The sequence below is a fragment of the Anguilla anguilla genome, chromosome 2 (assembly GCF_013347855.1).
Source record: "Anguilla anguilla isolate fAngAng1 chromosome 2, fAngAng1.pri, whole genome shotgun sequence".
In the NCBI taxonomy this organism is placed as follows: Eukaryota; Metazoa; Chordata; class Actinopteri; order Anguilliformes; family Anguillidae; genus Anguilla; species Anguilla anguilla.
In genome coordinates, this window is record NC_049202.1 from 59,877,161 (window position 1) to 59,900,552 (window position 23,392).

The 23,392-nt window shown below is 38.3% G+C and overlaps 1 protein-coding gene across 1 annotated transcript in view; it reads right to left on the reverse strand.

Moving 5' to 3' along the window:
- Positions 1-23,392, reverse strand: part of LOC118220377 (deleted in malignant brain tumors 1 protein-like) — a 60,374-nt gene that overhangs the window by 14,698 nt on the left and 22,284 nt on the right. The window contains exons 14-30 of the mRNA XM_035404244.1: positions 22,784-23,098; positions 21,650-21,829; positions 20,098-20,412; positions 18,964-19,143; positions 16,473-16,787; positions 15,498-15,833; positions 14,683-14,988; positions 13,553-13,732; positions 12,002-12,316; positions 10,868-11,047; positions 9,316-9,630; positions 8,182-8,361; positions 6,629-6,943; positions 5,495-5,674; positions 3,943-4,257; positions 2,809-2,988; positions 692-1,006 (exon numbers count right to left, since the gene is read on the reverse strand). Of these exons, the coding sequence (XP_035260135.1) occupies positions 692-1,006; positions 2,809-2,988; positions 3,943-4,257; positions 5,495-5,674; positions 6,629-6,943; positions 8,182-8,361; positions 9,316-9,630; positions 10,868-11,047; positions 12,002-12,316; positions 13,553-13,732; positions 14,683-14,988; positions 15,498-15,833; positions 16,473-16,787; positions 18,964-19,143; positions 20,098-20,412; positions 21,650-21,829; positions 22,784-23,098 (4,422 nt within the window). The remainder of the gene's footprint in view (positions 1-691; positions 1,007-2,808; positions 2,989-3,942; positions 4,258-5,494; positions 5,675-6,628; positions 6,944-8,181; positions 8,362-9,315; positions 9,631-10,867; positions 11,048-12,001; positions 12,317-13,552; positions 13,733-14,682; positions 14,989-15,497; positions 15,834-16,472; positions 16,788-18,963; positions 19,144-20,097; positions 20,413-21,649; positions 21,830-22,783; positions 23,099-23,392) is intronic.

Consider the following 23,392-nt stretch of genomic DNA (forward strand, 5'->3'; position numbering starts at 1 on the left):
ATCTCACATCATCCAACCAGATGGGCCCACTGCCCTGGCCAAATTGGGCACTGTTTTGAGCAGCCAGAGCTTTGCCACAGCCCAACTGTCTACACACCACCTCAGCGTTGTTCATGTCCAGAAGTCATCACACACCGTTCCCACTGGCTATCATGGTAGATCTCCACTCTGCCAGAGCATGGGTCATCTCCATTCACCAGTCTGATCTGGTCACTGGCTACAACAATCATATGAACAAACCAATGAGTTTTGTGTTTTCTTTCCTACGAATGTCACACAATTCACTGAATTCACTGAACGTGCCATTTTCCAAGGCAAATTGAAAAAAGTACTACAATTTTGAAATGTTTCTTTTAAACATTTTTAAACACCAAAACAATGGAAATATGTTAAACGTATAACTACATATTTGGAATATATACTAATTGGCCATGCCTCCTATGTGTAAAGTCAGTATTTTGCATGATGGAAGGCAGTCTCACCACACTCAGGCAAACACATCTGAATTGGCTGCCTCCCACAAAAGATATCACTCGACATTGATAATAAAATTGGCTTGCAGTTAATAATGATTACGAACATTAACACAGACATGTGAATTGCACTTAAACTGAACACTGCATATGTTCTCATGTTCATCTTTGTAACAGTCCATTTGAGGCAATTAAAAAACAAACTGAAGATTTCCTACCTGAGCAAACCACGCCAGCATCTTCATTGTGACCACAGTTGTGTGACCCAAACCCAGGGTGCTGGCACTGTGTCAGGGCAGATTCACTTCCTGAACACCTCACATCATCCAACCAGATGGGCCCGCTGCCCTGTCCAAAGTGGGCAGAGCTTTGAGCAGCCACAGCTCTGCCACAGCCCACCTGTCTACACACCACCTCAGCGTTGTCTAGGTCCCAGATGTCATCACACACCGTTCCCCACTGACCATCATGGTAGATCTCCACTCTGCCAGAGCATGGGTCATCTCCATTCACCAGTCTGATCTGGTCACTGGCTACAACAATCATATGAACAGACCAATGAGTTTTGTGTTTTCTTTCCTACGAATGTCACACAATTCATTGAATTCACTGAACGTGCCATTGAGGTGCAGGTTTGCACGGCAAACATTCACTTTCTGATGGTAATCAGTAGAAAATGAGGCCAAGGTAGAATAAATAATATTGGCTATTTCTTAAGGGTTGCGAGTTTGTGGTCATTGGGGTTATTTCTGTAGGTAACCCTGAAAACTGCCGCAGTGCTGTATAGGTATGGGGCATGCCCCGCCAAGCTGTAACTTGCCGGACAGCACACCTGCCATCCCACAATGTGGCGTACAGCACTCTGTTTCTTGTTTCTTATTAAAAGCAATGTTAAAACTGTTCATATTATTGGCCTCTTTTTTGCACCGTATTTTTCTATTGTGGGTTCTCTTAAATGTAGCTTATCCAAAGTTGTTGGTCCAATAACATTATGCCACTGGCCAGTCTCTTCCTAAAGGTGCACTGTGATAACGCGAACGGGTGTGTCGCTTCATAGCCGTTACTGTATTGTAGGGCTGCCGCAATCAGTCGACATAATCGATGACGTCGATGCTGAAAATGCATCGACTTAAATATTTTAAAGCGACACTTCTTTTTTTTATTTTATAAATTTACCTTTTTGATTTCTAAAACGCTTCAATTCATTGTAACAAAGGTTTTTCTTCAATATCACTACGTAATTGCTACATAACATTAGTCGTTTTCGGCTCCAGTCATTGGTCAGCTCCAGTCAACGCTACAGTTTTACAGTTTTTATGGCGGCAGCAGCAGAGTCCGACTCGGTTGCTAAAGAGGTTCAGAGGTTCCAAAAATAGCTGTGCGTAATACCACACGTGTTGTTTACGGTGGTGTCCATAGCAACATTATGCTACACGCTCACATAGACTACCAAGTCATGCAAACTAAACTAGTAATATTAATGTTAGCCTACACCTTGCTAACTTGTCAGTCACTCCACTTCTATAAAATGACAAAACCCTAGAAAGAGTCTAGTTAAGTATCATCACTTTTGCATAGGGTATATTCATCTGTATGTTGTCATTTACATAAGTGATAAATGGGTGAAACAGTGCAGTTTTTGGCTCAAAAGACACACCATAAATTTTGTTAGTGTGTTTTGAAATCATCCATAGACAACTATATCACCTGTGTTTTCTTAATAACGTACCTATTGCCAATGGTACAATGTCTTGTTAAAGGTGCCCACTGATATTATAAACTGCATGCCAGCCATGCTATAATACACAATATAGACCCCTTCATGGCCTAAGTCACCAAAAATTTACATGCACATTTTGGCAACGGAAGTACGGAAATTGTATTATTATGGAACTGGTGTGATAGAGGGGGAATTGCTTCATGCTACCACTTTTTCGGAACTACTCAAATACAGAAAATGTAGTGTTTGTGGCTATATATGTGTATCTGATGAAAAACAAGTTTTCAACATACAAAAATTACAAGTTACTCACACATACAAAGCACTGTTTATAAGTCATTCATTCAAACTGGCAAAATCTAGGCCTACCTTTAAAAGTATTGATGTCCAAATTATACCCAGTTACAAGAAACAATACTGGCTATTTTAGCTTGCGCACATTAAACAAGCTGTATACCAAAGCAATGCTACCCAAAGTTTCCAATATTGTTTCACGCAACTTTAAACAATTTTACAAACATATTTACAATTTGGACATCTTTATTTCTTTCTTTTTCGGTGGAACAGAGTGGCCAGCTTGGGATTCAATTTACTAAAGACATAATACAGACTTACTGGTTAAAGAGGTCACTGGAAATGCGACATTGTTGGCAGCACTGGTAAGGTTGGATCCGGGAAATGATGTTGTGATACTGCCGTTGGAACTTGTTGAGCTTGATGCTTCTGAACTGACGTTGATACCAGGTATTAGGGCTTGTGTTGTATTCACCAAACTTGCATTTATGGAACTACTCCCTACAACAGAACACAAAGCAATAATGTAGTAGTTAAAAATCAGTGTCAAGGCCTTGACGCCTTGAAGTTCGTGGCAACATCATAAAGAAAATTTTAACATCTTTTGCTTAGATATAGCTTGCCAGCTAGCTTGCATTCTCTTCCCACTATTTCTTTAGTTTTTTGGTCTATAACATTGCTTGATTTTATGAAATAGCTATCTTTTCACTCATAAATAGCAAGACCACACAACCCTGAGATGCTTGCTGTCACAATCAAGAGATCTACTTTTTCATTATCGGTTATAGTTATTTTAGAACCTTAGTTCTTTTTTCTTAATGCTTACCTGCCCATTCAGTTTTTTATTTTTTACAGTGAAATTATTAATCAATCTGGTCACACATTATACAACTTGAAAGTGTTAAAACTCACAATTATATCTGTATATGCTATTTTATGATGCCAATGTTTTAACAACAATGGATCCTTATTTTGTAATGTGGGTTGGAAAAACAAGCTTGGGAGGGTGCAGCTTCTATGCATTTTTGAAATGACAACATGAATTTCGGTTAAGTCGGTGTCTTTATCACAGAAAGGATCCAGTGAACAAAATCCACTGTCATTTTTTGTCCTAAAACGTGCAAACTTAGAGAAACATCGAAAGACTGTCCATTGTTCACACTGTTTGCATTTTGTTCACAATGACAGTAACACATACCCACCCACATTCAGTGGACTTCTAGAGCATGTCACAAACATTACCCAGCACTAAAATCAAAAGTGGATTATAAATACTGCCTCCCGCCAAAGATATCACTCAACATTGATTATAAAACTGGCTCACAGTTATTAATGATTACGAACATTAACACAGACATGTGAATTGCACTTAAACTGAACACTGCATATGTTCTCATGTTCATCTTTGTAACAGTCCATTTGAGGCAATTAAAAAACAAACTGAAGATTTCCTACCTGAGCAAACCACACCAGCATCTTCATGGTGACCACAGTTGTGTGACCCAAACCCAGGGTGCTGGCACTGTGTCAGGGCAGATTCATTTGCAGAGCACCTCACATCATCCAACCAGATGGGCCCGCTGCCCTGTCCAAAGTGGGCACTGTTTTGAGCAGCCAGAGCTTTGCCACAGCCCAACTGTCTACACACCACCTCAGCGTTGTTCATGTCCCAGAAGTCATCACACACCGTTCCCCACTGGCTATCATGGTAGATCTCCACTCTGCCAGAGCATGGGTCATCTCCATTCACCAGTCTGATCTGGTCACTGGCTACAACAATCATATGAACAAACCAATGAGTTTTGTGTTTTCTTTCCTACGAATGTCACACAATTCACTGAATTCACTGAACGTGCCATTTTCCAAGGCAAATTGAAAAAAGTACTACAATTTTGAAATGTTTCTTTTAAACATTTTTAAACACCAAAACAATGGAAATATTGACACAAGCTCATTTGCTATCAACTATTTGTGGTAGAGTGAATAGAGCCGCTTTCTAGCTAAATTTTTGACTGCTACACAGTTAACCTGAGCTTATTTGAAACATTTTAGCCTGTGTCTGATCCCTGGACATGGAGCCTACCTTCATAGCAACATTATGCTACACGCTCACATAGACTACCAAGTCATGCAAACTAAACTAGTAATATTAATGTTAGCCTACACCTTGCTAACTTGTCAGTCACTCCACTTCTATAAAATGACAAAACCCTAGAAAGAGTCTAGTTAAGTATCATCACTTTTGCATAGGGTATATTCATCTGTATGTTGTCATTTACATAAGTGATAAATGGGTGAAACAGTGCAGTTTTTGGCTCAAAAGACACACCATAAATTTTGTTAGTGTGTTTTGAAATCATCCATAGACAACTATATCACCTGTGTTTTCTTAATAACGTACCTATTGCCAATGGTACAATGTCTTGTTAAAGGTGCCCACTGATATTATAAACTGCATGCCAGCCATGCTATAATACACAATATAGACCCCTTCATGGCCTAAGTCACCAAAAATTTACATGCACATTTTGGCAACGGAAGTACGGAAATTGTATTATTATGGAACTGGTGTGATAGAGGGGGAATTGCTTCATGCTACCACTTTTTCGGAACTACTCAAATACAGAAAATGTAGTGTTTGTGGCTATATATGTGTATCTGATGAAAAACAAGTTTTCAACATACAAAAATTACAAGTTACTCACACATACAAAGCACTGTTTATAAGTCATTCATTCAAACTGGCAAAATCTAGGCCTACCTTTAAAAGTATTGATGTCCAAATTATACCCAGTTACAAGAAACAATACTGGCTATTTTAGCTCGCGCACATTAAACAAGCTGTATACCAAAGCAATGCTACCCAAAGTTTCCAATATTGTTTCACGCAACTTTAAACAATTTTACAAACATATTTACAATTTGGACATCTTTATTTCTTTCTTTTTCGGTGGAACAGAGTGGCCAGCTTGGGATTCAATTTACTAAAGACATAATACAGACTTACTGGTTAAAGAGGTCACTGGAAATGCGACATTGTTGGCAGCACTGGTAAGGTTGGATCCGGGAAATGATGTTGTGATACTGCCGTTGGAACTTGTTGAGCTTGATGCTTCTGAACTGACGTTGATACCAGGTATTAGGGCTTGTGTTGTATTCACCAAACTTGCATTTATGGAACTACTCCCTACAACAGAACACAAAGCAATAATGTAGTAGTTAAAAATCAGTGTCAAGGCCTTGACGCCTTGAAGTTCGTGGCAACATCATAAAGAAAATTTTAACATCTTTTGCTTAGATATAGCTTGCCAGCTAGCTTGCATTCTCTTCCCACTATTTCTTTAGTTTTTTGGTCTATAACATTGCTTGATTTTATGAAATAGCTATCTTTTCACTCATAAATAGCAAGACCACACAACCCTGAGATGCTTGCTGTCACAATCAAGAGATCTACTTTTTCATTATCGGTTATAGTTATTTTAGAACCTTAGTTCTTTTTTCTTAATGCTTACCTGCCCATTCAGTTTTTTATTTTTTACAGTGAAATTATTAATCAATCTGGTCACACATTATACAACTTGAAAGTGTTAAAACTCACAATTATATCTGTATATGCTATTTTATGATGCCAATGTTTTAACAACAATGGATCCTTATTTTGTAATGTGGGTTGGAAAAACAAGCTTGGGAGGGTGCAGCTTCTATGCATTTTTGAAATGACAACATGAATTTCGGTTAAGTCGGTGTCTTTATCACAGAAAGGATCCAGTGAACAAAATCCACTGTCATTTTTTGTCCTAAAACGTGCAAACTTAGAGAAACATCGAAAGACTGTCCATTGTTCACACTGTTTGCATTTTGTTCACAATGACAGTAACACATACCCACCCACATTCAGTGGACTTCTAGAGCATGTCACAAACATTACCCAGCACTAAAATCAAAAGTGGATTATAAATACTGCCTCCCGCCAAAGATATCACTCAACATTGATTATAAAACTGGCTCACAGTTATTAATGATTACGAACATTAACACAGACATGTGAATTGCACTTAAACTGAACACTGCATATGTTCTCATGTTCATCTTTGTAACAGTCCATTTGAGGCAATTAAAAAACAAACTGAAGATTTCCTACCTGAGCAAACCACACCAGCATCTTCATGGTGACCACAGTTGTGTGACCCAAACCCAGGGTGCTGGCACTGTGTCAGGGCAGATTCATTTGCAGAGCACCTCACATCATCCAACCAGATGGGCCCGCTGCCCTGTCCAAAGTGGGCACTGTTTTGAGCAGCCAGAGCTTTGCCACAGCCCAACTGTCTACACACCACCTCAGCGTTGTTCATGTCCCAGAAGTCATCACACACCGTTCCCCACTGGCTATCATGGTAGATCTCCACTCTGCCAGAGCATGGGTCATCTCCATTCACCAGTCTGATCTGGTCACTGGCTACAACAATCATATGAACAAACCAATGAGTTTTGTGTTTTCTTTCCTACGAATGTCACACAATTCACTGAATTCACTGAACGTGCCATTTTCCAAGGCAAATTGAAAAAAGTACTACAATTTTGAAATGTTTCTTTTAAACATTTTTAAACACCAAAACAATGGAAATATTGACACAAGCTCATTTGCTATCAACTATTTGTGGTAGAGTGAATAGAGCCGCTTTCTAGCTACATTTTTGACTGCTACACAGTTAACCTGAGCTTATTTGAAACATTTTAGCCTGTGTCTGATCCCTGGACATGGAGCCTACCTTCATAGCAACATTATGCTACACGCTCACATAGACTACCAAGTCATGCAAACTAAACTAGTAATATTAATGTTAGCCTACACCTTGCTAACTTGTCAGTCACTCCACTTCTATAAAATGACAAAACCCTAGAAAGAGTCTAGTTAAGTATCATCACTTTTGCATAGGGTATATTCATCTGTATGTTGTCATTTACATAAGTGATAAATGGGTGAAACAGTGCAGTTTTTGGCTCAAAAGACACACCATAAATTTTGTTAGTGTGTTTTGAAATCATCCATAGACAACTATATCACCTGTGTTTTCTTAATAACGTACCTATTGCCAATGGTACAATGTCTTGTTAAAGGTGCCCACTGATATTATAAACTGCATGCCAGCCATGCTATAATACACAATATAGACCCCTTCATGGCCTAAGTCACCAAAAATTTACATGCACATTTTGGCAACGGAAGTACGGAAATTGTATTATTATGGAACTGGTGTGATAGAGGGGGAATTGCTTCATGCTACCACTTTTTCGGAACTACTCAAATACAGAAAATGTAGTGTTTGTGGCTATATATGTGTATCTGATGAAAAACAAGTTTTCAACATACAAAAATTACAAGTTACTCACACATACAAAGCACTGTTTATAAGTCATTCATTCAAACTGGCAAAATCTAGGCCTACCTTTAAAAGTATTGATGTCCAAATTATACCCAGTTACAAGAAACAATACTGGCTATTTTAGCTTCGCGCACATTAAACAAGCTGTATACCAAAGCAATGCTACCCAAAGTTTCCAATATTGTTTCACGCAACTTTAAACAATTTTACAAACATATTTACAATTTGGACATCTTTATTTCTTTCTTTTTCGGTGGAACAGAGTGGCCAGCTTGGGATTCAATTTACTAAAGACATAATACAGACTTACTGGTTAAAGAGGTCACTGGAAATGCGACATTGTTGGCAGCACTGGTAAGGTTGGATCCGGGAAATGATGTTGTGATACTGCCGTTGGAACTTGTTGAGCTTGATGCTTCTGAACTGACGTTGATACCAGGTATTAGGGCTTGTGTTGTATTCACCAAACTTGCATTTATGGAACTACTCCCTACAACAGAACACAAAGCAATAATGTAGCAGTTAAAAATCAGTGTCAAGGCCTTGACGCCTTGAAGTTCGTGGCAACATCATAAAGAAAATTTTAACATCTTTTGCTTAGATATAGCTTGCCAGCTAGCTTGCATTCTCTTCCCACTATTTCTTTAGTTTTTTGGTCTATAACATTGCTTGATTTTATGAAATAGCTATCTTTTCACTCATAAATAGCAAGACCACACAACCCTGAGATGCTTGCTGTCACAATCAAGAGATCTACTTTTTCATTATCGGTTATAGTTATTTTAGAACCTTAGTTCTTTTTTCTTAATGCTTACCTGCCCATTCAGTTTTTTATTTTTTACAGTGAAATTATTAATCAATCTGGTCACACATTATACAACTTGAAAGTGTTAAAACTCACAATTATATCTGTATATGCTATTTTATGATGCCAATGTTTTAACAACAATGGATCCTTATTTTGTAATGTGGGTTGGAAAAACAAGCTTGGGAGGGTGCAGCTTCTATGCATTTTTGAAATGACAACATGAATTTCGGTTAAGTCGGTGTCTTTATCACAGAAAGGATCCAGTGAACAAAATCCACTGTCATTTTTTGTCCTAAAACGTGCAAACTTAGAGAAACATCGAAAGACTGTCCATTGTTCACACTGTTTGCATTTTGTTCACAATGACAGTAACACATACCCACCCACATTCAGTGGACTTCTAGAGCATGTCACAAACATTACCCAGCACTAAAATCAAAAGTGGATTATAAATACTGCCTCCCGCCAAAGATATCACTCAACATTGATTATAAAACTGGCTCACAGTTATTAATGATTACGAACATTAACACAGACATGTGAATTGCACTTAAACTGAACACTGCATATGTTCTCATGTTCATCTTTGTAACAGTCCATTTGAGGCATTTAAAAAACAAACTGAAGATTTCCTACCTGAGCAAACCACACCAGCATCTTCATGGTGACCACAGTTGTGTGACCCAAACCCAGGGTGCTGGCACTGTGTCAGGGCAGATTCATTTGCAGAGCACCTCACATCATCCAACCAGATGGGCCCGCTGCCCTGTCCAAAGTGGGCACTGTTTTGAGCAGCCAGAGCTTTGCCACAGCCCAACTGTCTACACACCACCTCAGCGTTGTTCATGTCCCAGAAGTCATCACACACCGTTCCCCACTGGCTATCATGGTAGATCTCCACTCTGCCAGAGCATGGGTCATCTCCATTCACCAGTCTGATCTGGTCACTGGCTACAACAATCATATGAACAAACCAATGAGTTTTGTGTTTTCTTTCCTACGAATGTCACACAATTCACTGAATTCACTGAACGTGCCATTTTCCAAGGCAAATTGAAAAAAGTACTACAATTTTGAAATGTTTCTTTTAAACATTTTTAAACACCAAAACAATGGAAATATTGACACAAGCTCATTTGCTATCAACTATTTGTGGTAGAGTGAATAGAGCCGCTTTCTAGCTACATTTTTGACTGCTACACAGTTAACCTGAGCTTATTTGAAACATTTTAGCCTGTGTCTGATCCCTGGACATGGAGCCTACCTTCATAGCAACATTATGCTACACGCTCACATAGACTACCAAGTCATGCAAACTAAACTAGTAATATTAATGTTAGCCTACACCTTGCTAACTTGTCAGTCACTCCACTTCTATAAAATGACAAAACCCTAGAAAGAGTCTAGTTAAGTATCATCACTTTTGCATAGGGTATATTCATCTGTATGTTGTCATTTACATAAGTGATAAATGGGTGAAACAGTGCAGTTTTTGGCTCAAAAGACACACCATAAATTTTGTTAGTGTGTTTTGAAATCATCCATAGACAACTATATCACCTGTGTTTTCTTAATAACGTACCTATTGCCAATGGTACAATGTCTTGTTAAAGGTGCCCACTGATATTATAAACTGCATGCCAGCCATGCTATAATACACAATATAGACCCCTTCATGGCCTAAGTCACCAAAAATTTACATGCACATTTTGGCAACGGAAGTACGGAAATTGTATTATTATGGAACTGGTGTGATAGAGGGGGAATTGCTTCATGCTACCACTTTTTCGGAACTACTCAAATACAGAAAATGTAGTGTTTGTGGCTATATATGTGTATCTGATGAAAAACAAGTTTTCAACATACAAAAATTACAAGTTACTCACACATACAAAGCACTGTTTATAAGTCATTCATTCAAACTGGCAAAATCTAGGCCTACCTTTAAAAGTATTGATGTCCAAATTATACCCAGTTACAAGAAACAATACTGGCTATTTTAGCTTGCGCACATTAAACAAGCTGTATACCAAAGCAATGCTACCCAAAGTTTCCAATATTGTTTCACGCAACTTTAAACAATTTTACAAACATATTTACAATTTGGACATCTTTATTTCTTTCTTTTTCGGTGGAACAGAGTGGCCAGCTTGGGATTCAATTTACTAAAGACATAATACAGACTTACTGGTTAAAGAGGTCACTGGAAATGCGACATTGTTGGCAGCACTGGTAAGGTTGGATCCGGGAAATGATGTTGTGATACTGCCGTTGGAACTTGTTGAGCTTGATGCTTCTGAACTGACGTTGATACCAGGTATTAGGGCTTGTGTTGTATTCACCAAACTTGCATTTATGGAACTACTCCCTACAACAGAACACAAAGCAATAATGTAGTAGTTAAAAATCAGTGTCAAGGCCTTGACGCCTTGAAGTTCGTGGCAACATCATAAAGAAAATTTTAACATCTTTTGCTTAGATATAGCTTGCCAGCTAGCTTGCATTCTCTTCCCACTATTTCTTTAGTTTTTTGGTCTATAACATTGCTTGATTTTATGAAATAGCTATCTTTTCACTCATAAATAGCAAGACCACACAACCCTGAGATGCTTGCTGTCACAATCAAGAGATCTACTTTTTCATTATCGGTTATAGTTATTTTAGAACCTTAGTTCTTTTTTCTTAATGCTTACCTGCCCATTCAGTTTTTTATTTTTTACAGTGAAATTATTAATCAATCTGGTCACACATTATACAACTTGAAAGTGTTAAAACTCACAATTATATCTGTATATGCTATTTTATGATGCCAATGTTTTAACAACAATGGATCCTTATTTTGTAATGTGGGTTGGAAAAACAAGCTTGGGAGGGTGCAGCTTCTATGCATTTTTGAAATGACAACATGAATTTCGGTTAAGTCGGTGTCTTTATCACAGAAAGGATCCAGTGAACAAAATCCACTGTCATTTTTTGTCCTAAAACGTGCAAACTTAGAGAAACATCGAAAGACTGTCCATTGTTCACACTGTTTGCATTTTGTTCACAATGACAGTAACACATACCCACCCACATTCAGTGGACTTCTAGAGCATGTCACAAACATTACCCAGCACTAAAATCAAAAGTGGATTATAAATACTGCCTCCCGCCAAAGATATCACTCAACATTGATTATAAAACTGGCTCACAGTTATTAATGATTACGAACATTAACACAGACATGTGAATTGCACTTAAACTGAACACTGCATATGTTCTCATGTTCATCTTTGTAACAGTCCATTTGAGGCATTTAAAAAACAAACTGAAGATTTCCTACCTGAGCAAACCACACCAGCATCTTCATGGTGACCACAGTTGTGTGACCCAAACCCAGGGTGCTGGCACTGTGTCAGGGCAGATTCATTTGCAGAGCACCTCACATCATCCAACCAGATGGGCCCGCTGCCCTGTCCAAAGTGGGCACTGTTTTGAGCAGCCAGAGCTTTGCCACAGCCCAACTGTCTACACACCACCTCAGCGTTGTTCATGTCCCAGAAGTCATCACACACCGTTCCCCACTGGCTATCATGGTAGATCTCCACTCTGCCAGAGCATGGGTCATCTCCATTCACCAGTCTGATCTGGTCACTGGCTACAACAATCATATGAACAAACCAATGAGTTTTGTGTTTTCTTTCCTACGAATGTCACACAATTCACTGAATTCACTGAACGTGCCATTTTCCAAGGCAAATTGAAAAAAGTACTACAATTTTGAAATGTTTCTTTTAAACATTTTTAAACACCAAAACAATGGAAATATTGACACAAGCTCATTTGCTATCAACTATTTGTGGTAGAGTGAATAGAGCCGCTTTCTAGCTACATTTTTGACTGCTACACAGTTAACCTGAGCTTATTTGAAACATTTTAGCCTGTGTCTGATCCCTGGACATGGAGCCTACCTTCATAGCAACATTATGCTACACGCTCACATAGACTACCAAGTCATGCAAACTAAACTAGTAATATTAATGTTAGCCTACACCTTGCTAACTTGTCAGTCACTCCACTTCTATAAAATGACAAAACCCTAAAAGAGTCTAGTTAAGTATCATCACTTTTGCATAGGGTATATTCATCTGTATGTTGTCATTTACATAAGTGATAAATGGGTGAAACAGTGCAGTTTTTGGCTCAAAAGACACACCATAAATTTTGTTAGTGTGTTTTGAAATCATCCATAGACAACTATATCACCTGTGTTTTCTTAATAACGTACCTATTGCCAATGGTACAATGTCTTGTTAAAGGTGCCCACTGATATTATAAACTGCATGCCAGCCATGCTATAATACACAATATAGACCCCTTCATGGCCTAAGTCACCAAAAATTTACATGCACATTTTGGCAACGGAAGTACGGAAATTGTATTATTATGGAACTGGTGTGATAGAGGGGGAATTGCTTCATGCTACCACTTTTTCGGAACTACTCAAATACAGAAAATGTAGTGTTTGTGGCTATATATGTGTATCTGATGAAAAACAAGTTTTCAACATACAAAAATTACAAGTTACTCACACATACAAAGCACTGTTTATAAGTCATTCATTCAAACTGGCAAAATCTAGGCCTACCTTTAAAAGTATTGATGTCCAAATTATACCCAGTTACAAGAAACAATACTGGCTATTTTAGCTTGCGCACATTAAACAAGCTGTATACCAAAGCAATGCTACCCAAAGTTTCCAATATTGTTTCACGCAACTTTAAACAATTTTACAAACATATTTACAATTTGGACATCTTTATTTCTTTCTTTTTCGGTGGAACAGAGTGGCCAGCTTGGGATTCAATTTACTAAAGACATAATACAGACTTACTGGTTAAAGAGGTCACTGGAAATGCGACATTGTTGGCAGCACTGGTAAGGTTGGATCCGGGAAATGATGTTGTGATACTGCCGTTGGAACTTGTTGAGCTTGATGCTTCTGAACTGACGTTGATACCAGGTATTAGGGCTTGTGTTGTATTCACCAAACTTGCATTTATGGAACTACTCCCTACAACAGAACACAAAGCAATAATGTAGTAGTTAAAAATCAGTGTCAAGGCCTTGACGCCTTGAAGTTCGTGGCAACATCATAAAGAAAATTTTAACATCTTTTGCTTAGATATAGCTTGCCAGCTAGCTTGCATTCTCTTCCCACTATTTCTTTAGTTTTTTGGTCTATAACATTGCTTGATTTTATGAAATAGCTATCTTTTCACTCATAAATAGCAAGACCACACAACCCTGAGATGCTTGCTGTCACAATCGAGAGATCTACTTTTTCATTATCGGTTATAGTTATTTTAGAACCTTAGTTCTTTTTTCTTAATGCTTACCTGCGCATTCAGTTTTTTTTTTACAGTGAAATTATTAATCAATCTGGTCACACATTATACCACTTGAAAGTGCTAAAACTCACAATTATATCTGTATATGCTATTTTATGATGCCAATGTTTTAACAACAATGGTTCCTTATTTTGTAATGTGGGTTGGCAAAACAAGCTTGGGGGGTGCATCTTCTATGCATTTTTGAAATGACAACATGAATTTCGGTTAAGTCGGTGGCTTCATGACAGAAAGAATCCAGTGAACAAAATCCACTGTCATTTTTTGTCCTAAAACGTGCAAACTTAGAGAAACATCGAAAGACTGTCCATTGTTCACACTGTTTGCATTTTGTTCACAATGATAGTAACACATACCCACCCACATTCAGTGGACTTCTAGAGCATGTCACAAACATTACCCAGCACTAAAATCAAAAGTGGATTATAAATACTGCCTCCCGCCAAAGATATCACTCAACATTGATTATAAAACTGGCTCACAGTTATTAAAGATTACGAACATTAACACAGACATGTGAATTGCACTTAAACTGAACACTGCATATGTTCTCATGTTCATCTTTGTAACAGTCCATTTGAGGCAATTAAAAAACAAACTGAAGATTTCCTACCTGAGCAAACCACGCCAGCATCTTCATTGTGACCACAGTTGTGTGACCCAAACCCAGGGTGCTGGCACTGTGTCAGGGCAGATTCACTTCCTGAACACCTCACATCATCCAACCAGATGGGCCCGCTGCCCTGTCCAAAGTGGGCAAAGCTTTGAGCAGCCACAGCTCTGCCACAGCCCAACTGTCTACACACCACCTCAGCGTTGTCTAGGTCCCAGATGTCATCACACACCGTTCCCCACTGACCATCATGGTAGATCTCCACTCTGCCAGAGCACTCATCATCTCCATTCTCCAGTCTGATCGCTACATGGAACACATTTTTTTAAATCTCATGGAAATATTCACATCCTCGCGTAATAATAAAGACTTCCTTCACATAAGCAATAAATTCTGTGGTTCTTATATTTTTCTCAAGTAAAGGTTTTTTTTCCCTGTAATTTATTTCTTTATCTGAAAAGGGGAGAGATGTAATAACAGGCTTAAAAATATCAGCTCTAATCATCTTGCCCAGAGAAGGTGAGTTCAAGCTACATTTAAAATGAGTAAAGATTCAGGTTTATCATAAAACAAGATGGACCTGATGGATAAATCATTTGATAATACAGTCATGTGCTCTGTTTCATACATCTACATGTAAATCTTGGTTTGACAGACACTCAGTATCAGGTATGCAAACAATTAAAAATTCTGCCAAGAATTCTGTGATGTTACATCAACTGAAAATGAGCACTGTTCTTTGAAATTTTCTTTCCAAAAAGGAATAGATATTTTCTCTTGTACATCTTTGTAACAGTCAATTTAAGGCCATTATGAAAGCATAGAAGATTTCCTACCTGAGCAAACCACATGAGCATCTTCATGCTGACTACAGTTGTGTGACCCAAACCCAGGGTGCTGGCACTGTGTCAGGGCAGATTCGTTTCCAGAGCATCTCACATCATCCAACCAGATGGGCCCACTGCCCTGGCCAAATTGGGCACTGCTTTGAGCAGCCACAGCTCTGCCACAGCCCACCTGTCTACACACCACCTCAGCGTTGTTCATGTCCCAGAATTCATCACACACTGTTCCCCACTGGCCATCATGGTAGATCTCCACTCTGCCAGAGCATGGGTCATCTCCATTCACCAGTCTGATCTGGTCACTGGCTACAACAATCATATGAACAGACCAGTGAGTTTTGTGTTTTCTTTCCTACGAATGTCACACAATTCACTGAATTCACTGAACGTGCCATTTTCCAAGGCAAACTGAAAAAAAGTACTACAATTTTGAAATGTTTCTTTTAAACATTTAGAGAGAAATTGGCGCAAAACATTGTAATCGCTTTTTCAAGAGTAACATTTTTCATTAATGTATGATTAAAAAAGGATATATTATACATAAAAATAAAGATTGACTGTAAATGTAAATGCAAATGTTAAACATGAATGTAAATGTAAATGTAGCTTTTAAACATCAATAAAATTGTTCAATTTAAATGTTAAACGTATAAACTACATATTTGGAATATATACTAATTGGCCATGCCTCCTATGTGTAAAGTCAGTATTTTGCATGATGGAAGGCAGTCTCAACCACACTCAGGCAAACACATCTGAATTGGCTGCCTCCCACAAAAGATATCACTCGACATTGATAATAAAATTGGCTTGCAGTTAATAATGATTACGAACATTAACACAGACATGTGAATTGCACTTAAACTGAACACTGCATATGTTCTCATGTTCATCTTTGTAACAGTCCATTTGAGGCAATTAAAAAACAAACTGAAGATTTCCTACCTGAGCAAACCACGCCAGCATCTTCATTGTGACCACAGTTGTGTGACCCAAACCCAGGGTGCTGGCACTGTGTCAGGGCAGATTCACTTCCTGAACACCTCACATCATCCAACCAGATGGGCCCGCTGCCCTGTCCAAAGTGGGCAGAGCTTTGAGCAGCCACAGCTCTGCCACAGCCCACCTGTCTACACACCACCTCAGCGTTGTCTAGGTCCCAGATGTCATCACACACCGTTCCCCACTGACCATCATGGTAGATCTCCACTCTGCCAGAGCATGGGTCATCTCCATTCACCAGTCTGATCTGGTCACTGGCTACAACAATCATATGAACAGACCAATGAGTTTTGTGTTTTCTTTCCTACGAATGTCACACAATTCATTGAATTCACTGAACGTGCCATTGAGGTGCAGGTTTGCACGGCAAACATTCACTTTCTGATGGTAATCAGTAGAAAATGAGGCCAAGGTAGAATAAATAATATTGGCTATTTCTTAAGGGTTGCGAGTTTGTGGTCATTGGGGTTATTTCTGTAGGTAACCCTGAAAACTGCCGCAGTGCTGTATAGGTATGGGGCATGCCCCGCCAAGCTGTAACTTGCCGGACAGCACACCTGCCATCCCACAATGTGGCGTACAGCACTCTGTTTCTTGTTTCTTATTAAAAGCAATGTTAAAACTGTTCATATTATTGGCCTGCTTTTTTGCACCGTATTTTTCTATTGTGGGTTCTCTTAAATGTAGCTTATCCAAAGTTGTTGGTCCAATAACATTATGCCACTGGCCAGTCTCTTCCTAAAGGTGCACTGTGATAACGCGAACGGGTGTGTCGCTTCATAGCCGTTACTGTATTGTAGGGCTGCCGCAATCAGTCGACATAATCGATGACGTCGATGCTGAAAATGCATCGACTTAAATATTTTAAAGCGACACTTCTTTTTTTTATTTTTATAAATTTACCTTTTTGATTTCTAAAACGCTTCAATTCATTGTAACAAAGGTTTTTCTTCAATATCACTACGTAATTGCTACATAACATTAGTCGTTTTCGGCTCCAGTCATTGGTCAGCTCCAGTCAACGCTACAGTTTTACAGTTTTTATGGCGGCAGCAGCAGAGTCCGACTCGGTTGCTAAAGAGGTTCAGAGGTTCCAAAAATAGCTGTGCGTAATACCACACGTGTTGTTTACGGTGGTGTCACCATCTTCAGTACAGTCTGGCTTGATTAACAATTCATTTATTCAGTAGGTGAAAGTATAAGCTTTCTAACAATGTATAACATGTCTAATTTTGCTTTTGGAATAGCATTTTATAGGTCAGTGTAACCAAAATAGTCTTATTATTGTGTCACCTCATAGCTGTTACTGTATTATGTATTATAGCATGGCTGGAACACTGTATTGACCAATCAGCATCTAGGACCAGAACTATCTGTTTTATAATTAAGCAATAAGACATACAGAACATAAAGTTAGGAGATAAGCTATAATATTAACTATTAATTAACATTAGCTAGCTATATGCTTGGTTACTCATTTAAGCATACTAACATAACTTCTCTTGAATTTTACAATAGCAACATTATGGTACACGCTCACATAGACTACCAAGTTACGCAAACTAAACTAGTAATATTAATGTTAGCCTACACCTTGCTAACTTCTCAGTCACTCCACTTCTATAAGATGACAAAATCCTAGAAAGAGTCTAGTTAAGTATCATCACTTTTGCATAGGGTATATTCATCTGTATGTTGTCATTTACATAAGTGATAAATGGGTGAAACAGTGCAGTTTTTGGCTCAAAAGACACACCGTAAATTTTGTTAGTGTGTTTTGAAATCATCCATAGACAACTATATCACCTGTGTTTTCTTAATAACGTACGTATTGCCAATGGTACAATTTCTCGTTAAAGGTGCCCACTGATATTATAAACTGCATGCCAGCCATGCTATAATACACAATATAGACCCCTTCATGGCCTAAGTCATCAAAAATGTACATGCACATTTTAGCATCGGAAGTACGGAAATTCTCTTATTATGGAACTGGTGTGATAGAGGGGGAATTGCTTCATGCTACCACTTTTTCGGAACTACACAAATACAGAAAATGTAGTGTTTGTGGCTATATATGTGTATCTGATGAAAAACAAGTTTTCAACATACAAAAATTACAAGTTACTCACACATACAAAGCACTGTTTATAAGTCATTCATTCAAACTGGCAAAATCTAGGCCTACCTTTAAAAGTATTGATGTCCAAATTATACCCAGTTACAAGAAACAATACTGGCTATTTTAGCTCGCGCACATTAAACAAGCTGTATACCAAAGCAATGCTACCCAATGTTTCCAATATTGTTTCACGCAACTTTAAACAATTTTACAAACATATTTACAATTTGGACATCTTTATTTCTTTCTTTTTCGGTGGAACAGAGTGGCCAGCTTGGGATTCAATTTACTAAAGACATAATACAGACTTACTGGTTAAAGAGGTCACTGGAAATGCGACATTGTTGGCAGCACTGGTAAGGTTGGATCCGGGAAATGATGTTGTGATACTGCCGTTGGAACTTGTTGAGCTTGATGCTTCTGAACTGACGTTGATACCAGGTATTAGGGCTTGTGTTGTATTCACCAAACTTGCATTTATGGAACTACTCCCTACAACAGAACACAAAGCAATAATGTAGCAGTTAAAAATCAGTGTCAAGGCCTTGACGCCTTGAAGTTCGTGGCAACATCATAAAGAAAATTTTAACATCTTTTGCTTAGATATAGCTTGCCAGCTAGCTTGCATTCTCTTCCCACTATTTCTTTAGTTTTTTGGTCTATAACATTGCTTGATTTTATGAAATAGCTATCTTTTCACTCATAAATAGCAAGACCACACAACCCTGAGATGCTTGCTGTCACAATCAAGAGATCTACTTTTTCATTATCGGTTATAGTTATTTTAGAACCTTAGTTCTTTTTTCTTAATGCTTACCTGCCCATTCAGTTTTTTATTTTTTACAGTGAAATTATTAATCAATCGGGTCACACATTATACAACTTGAAAGTGTTAAAACTCACAATTATATCTGTATATGCTATTTTATGATGCCAATGTTTTAACAACAATGGATCCTTATTTTGTAATGTGGGTTGGAAAAACAAGCTTGGGAGGGTGCAGCTTCTATGCATTTTTGAAATGACAACATGAATTTCGGTTAAGTCGGTGTCTTTATCACAGAAAGGATCCAGTGAACAAAATCCACTGTCATTTTTTGTCCTAAAACGTGCAAACTTAGAGAAACATCGAAAGACTGTCCATTGTTCACACTGTTTGCATTTTGTTCACAATGACAGTAACACATACCCACCCACATTCAGTGGACTTCTAGAGCATGTCACAAACATTACCCAGCACTAAAATCAAAAGTGGATTATAAATACTGCCTCCCGCCAAAGATATCACTCAACATTGATTATAAAACTGGCTCACAGTTATTAATGATTACGAACATTAACACAGACATGTGAATTGCACTTAAACTGAACACTGCATATGTTCTCATGTTCATCTTTGTAACAGTCCATTTGAGGCATTTAAAAAACAAACTGAAGATTTCCTACCTGAGCAAACCACACCAGCATCTTCATGGTGACCACAGTTGTGTGACCCAAACCCAGGGTGCTGGCACTGTGTCAGGGCAGATTCATTTGCAGAGCACCTCACATCATCCAACCAGATGGGCCCGCTGCCCTGTCCAAAGTGGGCACTGTTTTGAGCAGCCAGAGCTTTGCCACAGCCCAACTGTCTACACACCACCTCAGCGTTGTTCATGTCCCAGAAGTCATCACACACCGTTCCCCACTGGCTATCATGGTAGATCTCCACTCTGCCAGAGCATGGGTCATCTCCATTCACCAGTCTGATCTGGTCACTGGCTACAACAATCATATGAACAAACCAATGAGTTTTGTGTTTTCTTTCCTACGAATGTCACACAATTCACTGAATTCACTGAACGTGCCATTTTCCAAGGCAAATTGAAAAAAGTACTACAATTTTGAAATGTTTCTTTTAAACATTTTTAAACACCAAAACAATGGAAATATTGACACAAGCTCATTTGCTATCAGCTATTTGAGGTAGAGTGAATAGAGCCGCTTTCTAGCTACATTTTTGACTGCTACACAGTTAACGTGAGCTTATTTGAAACATTTTAGCCTGTGTCTGATCCCTGGACATGGAGCCTACCTTCATAGCAACATTATGCTACACGCTCACATAGACTACCAAGTCATGCAAACTAAACTAGTAATATTAATGTTAGCCTACACCTTGCTAACTTGTCAGTCACTCCACTTCTATAAAATGACAAAACCCTAGAAAGAGTCTAGTTAAGTATCATCACTTTTGCATAGGGTATATTCATCTGTATGTTGTCATTTACATAAGTGATAAATGGGTGAAACAGTGCAGTTTTTGGCTCAAAAGACACACCATAAATTTTGTTAGTGTGTTTTGAAATCATCCATAGACAACTATATCACCTGTGTTTTCTTAATAACGTACCTATTGCCAATGGTACAATGTCTTGTTAAAGGTGCCCACTGATATTATAAACTGCATGCCAGCCATGCTATAATACACAATATAGACCCCTTCATGGCCTAAGTCACCAAAAATTTACATGCACATTTTGGCAACGGAAGTACGGAAATTGTATTATTATGGAACTGGTGTGATAGAGGGGGAATTGCTTCATGCTACCACTTTTTCGGAACTACTCAAATACAGAAAATGTAGTGTTTGTGGCTATATATGTGTATCTGATGAAAAACAAGTTTTCAACATACAAAAATTACAAGTTACTCACACATACAAAGCACTGTTTATAAGTCATTCATTCAAACTGGCAAAATCTAGGCCTACCTTTAAAAGTATTGATGTCCAAATTATACCCAGTTACAAGAAACAATACTGGCTATTTTAGCTTGCGCACATTAAACAAGCTGTATACCAAAGCAATGCTACCCAAAGTTTCCAATATTGTTTCACGCAACTTTAAACAATTTTACAAACATATTTACAATTTGGACATCTTTATTTCTTTCTTTTTCGGTGGAACAGAGTGGCCAGCTTGGGATTCAATTTACTAAAGACATAATACAGACTTACTGGTTAAAGAGGTCACTGGAAATGCGACATTGTTGGCAGCACTGGTAAGGTTGGATCCGGGAAATGATGTTGTGATACTGCCGTTGGAACTTGTTGAGCTTGATGCTTCTGAACTGACGTTGATACCAGGTATTAGGGCTTGTGTTGTATTCACCAAACTTGCATTTATGGAACTACTCCCTACAACAGAACACAAAGCAATAATGTAGTAGTTAAAAATCAGTGTCAAGGCCTTGACGCCTTGAAGTTCGTGGCAACATCATAAAGAAAATTTTAACATCTTTTGCTTAGATATAGCTTGCCAGCTAGCTTGCATTCTCTTCCCACTATTTCTTTAGTTTTTTGGTCTATAACATTGCTTGATTTTAAGAAATAGCTATCTTTTCACTCATAAATAGCAAGACCACACAACCCTGAGATGCTTGCTGTCACAATCAAGAGATCTACTTTTTCATTATCGGTTATAGTTATTTTAGAACCTTAGTTCTTTTTTCTTAATGCTTACCTGCCCATTCAGTTTTTTATTTTTTACAGTGAAATTATTAATCAATCTGGTCACACATTATACAACTTGAAAGTGTTAAAACTCACAATTATATCTGTATATGCTATTTTATGATGCCAATGTTTTAACAACAATGGATCCTTATTTTGTAATGTGGGTTGGAAAAACAAGCTTGGGAGGGTGCAGCTTCTATGCATTTTTGAAATGACAACATGAATTTCGGTTAAGTCGGTGTCTTTATCACAGAAAGGATCCAGTGAACAAAATCCACTGTCATTTTTTGTCCTAAAACGTGCAAACTTAGAGAAACATCGAAAGACTGTCCATTGTTCACACTGTTTGCATTTTGTTCACAATGACAGTAACACATACCCACCCACATTCAGTGGACTTCTAGAGCATGTCACAAACATTACCCAGCACTAAAATCAAAAGTGGATTATAAATACTGCCTCCCGCCAAAGATATCACTCAACATTGATTATAAAACTGGCTCACAGTTATTAATGATTACGAACATTAACACAGACATGTGAATTGCACTTAAACTGAACACTGCATATGTTCTCATGTTCATCTTTGTAACAGTCCATTTGAGGCAATTAAAAAACAAACTGAAGATTTCCTACCTGAGCAAACCACACCAGCATCTTCATGGTGACCACAGTTGTGTGACCCAAACCCAGGGTGCTGGCACTGTGTCAGGGCAGATTCATTTGCAGAGCACCTCACATCATCCAACCAGATGGGCCCGCTGCCCTGTCCAAAGTGGGCACTGTTTTGAGCAGCCAGAGCTTTGCCACAGCCCAACTGTCTACACACCACCTCAGCGTTGTTCATGTCCCAGAAGTCATCACACACCGTTCCCCACTGGCTATCATGGTAGATCTCCACTCTGCCAGAGCATGGGTCATCTCCATTCACCAGTCTGATCTGGTCACTGGCTACAACAATCATATGAACAAACCAATGAGTTTTGTGTTTTCTTTCCTACGAATGTCACACAATTCACTGAATTCACTGAACGTGCCATTTTCCAAGGCAAATTGAAAAAAGTACTACAATTTTGAAATGTTTCTTTTAAACATTTTTAAACACCAAAACAATGGAAATATTGACACAAGCTCATTTGCTATCAACTATTTGTGGTAGAGTGAATAGAGCCGCTTTCTAGCTACATTTTTGACTGCTACACAGTTAACCTGAGCTTATTTGAAACATTTTAGCCTGTGTCTGAT